Source organism: Gavialis gangeticus, unplaced genomic scaffold (genome assembly GCF_001723915.1).
Source record: "Gavialis gangeticus isolate Ggan-Ray unplaced genomic scaffold, GavGan_comp1, whole genome shotgun sequence".
NCBI classification, from domain to species: Eukaryota; Metazoa; Chordata; order Crocodylia; family Gavialidae; genus Gavialis; species Gavialis gangeticus.
In genome coordinates this window covers 16,034,517-16,038,751 of record NW_017729000.1, presented here as the reverse complement: position 1 = coordinate 16,038,751, position 4,235 = coordinate 16,034,517, and the positions used below count along the sequence as shown (strand labels likewise).

The 4,235-nt window shown below is 45.5% G+C and overlaps 1 protein-coding gene and 1 long non-coding RNA gene across 2 annotated transcripts in view; one reads left to right on the top strand and one right to left on the bottom strand.

Moving 5' to 3' along the window:
* Window positions 1–364, bottom strand: part of LOC109289982 (cytochrome b-c1 complex subunit 8) — a 704-nt gene extending 340 nt beyond the window's left edge. The window contains exons 1-2 of the mRNA XM_019506345.1: window positions 255–364; window positions 2–165 (exon numbers count right to left, since the gene is read on the bottom strand). Coding sequence (XP_019361890.1) covers window positions 2–156 — 155 coding nt within the window. The 5' untranslated portion in view covers window positions 157–165; window positions 255–364. The remainder of the gene's footprint in view (window position 1; window positions 166–254) is intronic.
* Window positions 365–1,265: 901 nt separating this feature from the next.
* Window positions 1,266–4,235, top strand: part of LOC109289981 — an 8,818-nt gene continuing 5,848 nt past the window's right edge. Inside the window, exons 1-2 of the long non-coding RNA XR_002095475.1 lie at window positions 1,266–1,332; window positions 1,441–1,483. This is a non-coding gene — a long non-coding RNA (uncharacterized LOC109289981). The remainder of the gene's footprint in view (window positions 1,333–1,440; window positions 1,484–4,235) is intronic.

Genomic DNA, 4,235 nt, shown 5'->3' with positions numbered 1-4,235 from the left:
ACGCGGCGCCACGCGGAAGACCGAGCCGCGGAAGCGGCGCCAGGTGTTGAGGAGGCCGACGCGGAAGTAGTTGGCAAAGGGCCGCTGCTCAAAGGGCGACAGCGTGTACGTGATGACGTGCCGCACGTAAGCCAGGCGGCCGAACTCAGGCCCCATGGCGCCGCCCTGCAACAGCGCGAACGTATCACCGCCCGCCCGGGACGCACAGAAGGAGGGGAGAGTAGGGCAAGGGAAAGGCCGCGCCCCCCACTCACCGCTCACAAGCTCTGCAGATACCGAACGCCTGCTAAGATCACCTTTTACTGCTCCGCCCTGCGCCACTTCCGCTTCCGGGGCGCGGGGCAAGCTCCGCCCCCTCCCCGCCGCGCGGCTAGTGAGGGGCGAAGCCACCTCCCTCCCCGGTAAGGCCCTCCCCACCCCATCGCGCGGCTTGTAAGGGGCGAGGCCACGCCCCTCCCGGGACAAGCCACGCTCCCTCACCCTTCCCCGGCGCGCGGACTGTGAGGGGCGAGGCCACGCCTCTCCGCCGAGTAACGGCCGCTGGCTGAGGGGCAGGGCAGGGCAGGGCAGGGCTGGCAGCGCCGGGCTTCAGGTCTTGTCGCTGCCTGAAATGGCGGCAAGCACCAGCGTCTCTAAGGTGCCCCGTGGCCATTGCACTCGCTGGCAGGGCTACAGTCAGAGCCTGGTGGGACGGGGCCAGCAGGCCGTTGAGGCCCTTGCCCAGGCCACGCTCTGCTGAGCTCCCTGTGCTGCCCCTCTGGTACCCGGAGGGTCTCTCCCCCGTCCCCCACCTCAAAGCCTGATCCCTGCCCCCCGTCGGCAGGATCTGGCCTAGATCCACCTCCCCACCACCTGGCAGGACCCAAGACTAGGCCTCTGCACCCAGGGGCCATGGTTCCCAGAGCAGGGGGCAGCAGTGATAGCCACGCCAAGAACTTCTCCAGCCCTGGCTGAGCTGCTGCCACCCCCATCCTGGCCCTGGCCGCCCTGTGCTCAGTACGCCTCAGATTGCATCCAAAATCCACTGGGGACGGTTCTGGGGTTCGCAGCCTGGGCTTGCTGCTGAGACAGGAGCCCTGTTGGTTTGGGGGCCAGTTCTTGCACGCTCCTAACTGGGTGCCTTGCCCACCTGCCCCTAGTTACACTGCAGGCCTGTAGCATGAGGACATAGGCTTCTTTTTTAAAACCCTGCCCTGAAGCATTATATGCACTGAAAACAGCATGGGCTACTGCTTCATTTAACCTACCTCACCCCTCCCCCCTCATCGGTGTGGCACAGTTGGGTGGCACCAGAGTCTCGGGAGACTTGCAAAGTATTTATTGTACTGGCAGGTTAAAGCAAGGGGTGTTTGCTCAAGCTAGGCGGTGTAATTCAGTCTTTCACACTGAAGCACGTCACTTGTTTGTGTTGAAAGTAGCTTATCTTTATTTATATTTCAGGGGCTCCCAGGGACCTCACTTCTGAATGAAAGCCCCATTTATGGTAGGTACAGTCTAAACATGTACACCCACGCTGCAGCAAACATATAGCTGCCTTCCTACAGTTGCAGGGAAACTGCCATTTCCCTTTTCACATGTCCATAAGGCAAGATGAAGTGTTAGTGCTGTATGATTATTATTGCAGATTATATATATATTTATATCTGACAACTCAGGGGAATATGGTCGTAAACTTTCATGCAGTTTTCTGTTGCCTACTTAGACTGCAGATGTCCCAAATGCAGTTTCCTATGCTGAAGTGCTCGACTTGAGGCAAATGAGGTTTTTCTTTGTGCATGTGCTTTTGTGTTTTACTCCTTGGAGCCTTAGCCGAAGAGAATTTCTATTCTGTTTGAATAAGGCTAAGAAAAATTGGGATACACAAGAATGACATTTTGTTGAAGCAACAGGTCTCAACCTTTTAAGACTCAAGGCACCCCTCAGAAAGTGCCAGCTCTTAGTTTTCACATTTTTTTTTCCCCTGCACTCAAACAAATCCACAGAGCAGTTTCTTTGTTGCAAATTGCTCAAAGACCACAGCTATGGATTTCTTTGAAATCTCTAGGTTTATCTTGCAAATGATTTTTATAAACTTAATAGTGTTAACTGTGACATTCCACAACATCCTTAAAGGATCTCAAGGCACACCCTGGTTGGAAAAAAAAGCAAAACAAAAAAGACCAAAACACAAAAAACAAAACCTATATGTTATACTGATCTACCTCTTAACAGCAGTAAACTTGTGATAAAGCTACTCTCCAGTCTACACTATCAAGGTCAGATGTTGTTTGTCCCTTCCATCTACTCCCCACCCCTACATTAACAAAAAAAACCCCAAACAAACAAGCCCAACAACATGATTTTAGGTATAATAGTGAACAGTTGTTTTAGCCTGTATTTTCAGGGTTTTAGCTATTTAAGTGAAACATCTAGTTTAAGTTGAAGCTGTAGGAATATTGGAAACAGCTGGATAATATTCAGCCCCAATATACTTTTAGTTCTAAACAGCTGTCTAAACACTAAATAATTCACTGTAATAGTTGTACCAGGTAGCTGGGTATTAGCCTTGTTGAAGAGATGGCAATATGGAGGCTCAAAGTCATCACATAGTCTACTACTAGTAGAGGGAGAATTTAGACTCAGGACTTCCCAGATCAATCTTGTGCTTACTACTCTGGTCACTCCCCTTGGAGTTTTGCAGAAGCAAGAACTGATTGTTAGCATGCTGGTAAGGTGATTTCAATGTATTGTAGAAGGAAGGTTCTGGTGTGTAGTCAAACATTTATAGACTGCTTAGTAGTAAGTTTAAAATAGAAGGCTATGAATCAGAAAGTGGGAGTTCAGGGTAATATGCAGCCAGAACATCTAAAAAAAAGGAAATCTTGGGAGAATGCTTAATTAAATAAGAAACACCACCTTCTCTCAAGGTTTTTTTTGGGTTAGGTAGGTTTTGGAATGTTTACAGAGTTCAATGAACTTGGCATTTAGAATACCAACTCTAGGAGAGTCTGCACGCTGGAGATGAATAGAATTTGAGAAGTGGTGCAGGATTTTAAAAAAGGTTAAGCTTGACCCATTTTACATTTCTTAGAGCACATTTAGGTTTCAGAATAATACCAATGACAGATTAAAAGTAGTATTTAAAAAGTCAGTGGAAAGTGGGATTTAAAAATATTTTCAGGGAGGACACAGTAAGACATACCTTTATAATTTCAGTTACTCAGTGTGTTATTCCAAGTATTATTTGCACATTTCAAATTTAGCCCACTGTTAAGATTAACAGTTATTTCTTGTTCATAGCCAGACAGAAGCAAAAAACACATCAAGCATCCACAAAAAGGTTACTGAATACTATTTTTAAAAGAGAACCCATCAGTAAATCTGATGCAAGTACTTCCAAAGGGTGGCATTTTTTCCCCCAAGTGGTCTAATAACAATTCACTGAACAGTTAGAATGGGATAACAAGTTACCCCTTAGCAGGTTTTTAAAGTAAAATCAGAACATTTAGATAGCATGTTCACTTATCACTGCTCTGTATGAGAGGCCTAACAGCTTGACAAAAACAGGTTGTCTACTGCTTTTGATACCATACTGACTAGATGCAAGGTTAAGGAAGAGTGGTTTAAAAAAAGTCACTAAACGCACACTTGAAATTGAGTGCCCAGAAGTCCAAACACTAAAAACGTCTTATATAAAAAGGTATTTGCCAGAAGTCTCAGTGTACAAGGTACTAATCATGAGTGATTAAAAAAAAAGAGAGAGGCTTTACACAGAAATGGCATGAAGTTACAAATATTTATTTCCCCATAACATACAGCTTACAGTAGATCTCTTTAGTTATTAAGAGTTGCTTCCACTTTTTAAATGCAATACTCTTCCCAGTTAAAAAAAAAAAAAGTTTTACTTTTCTTAAGTGGAGTTCCTCATTTTCTATAAGTTAGAAGGGGTTATAAAATAAATGCCATTATGCAAATACCTGCCACTAACTGCAAGGTAAGTTGTAACCTATTATTTAATAAAAGAAAAAAAAAAAAAAAAAGGATATTTTTAAACTACATTTTTGATGTTTAGTTGGTCAGGTCTATAAATTGCTTTTAGTACTACAAAAAATATCCCTGAAAGTGTGCCACAGTACTGTGGGATTTACCCATTACCGGCAAGTACATTTAGTAGCTATCATGTCTTCATATTCTTTGTAGGCTATAGAACCATCAGGCTCTATTGTCAAGACACTCAGTGGACTATATTCTGCAGG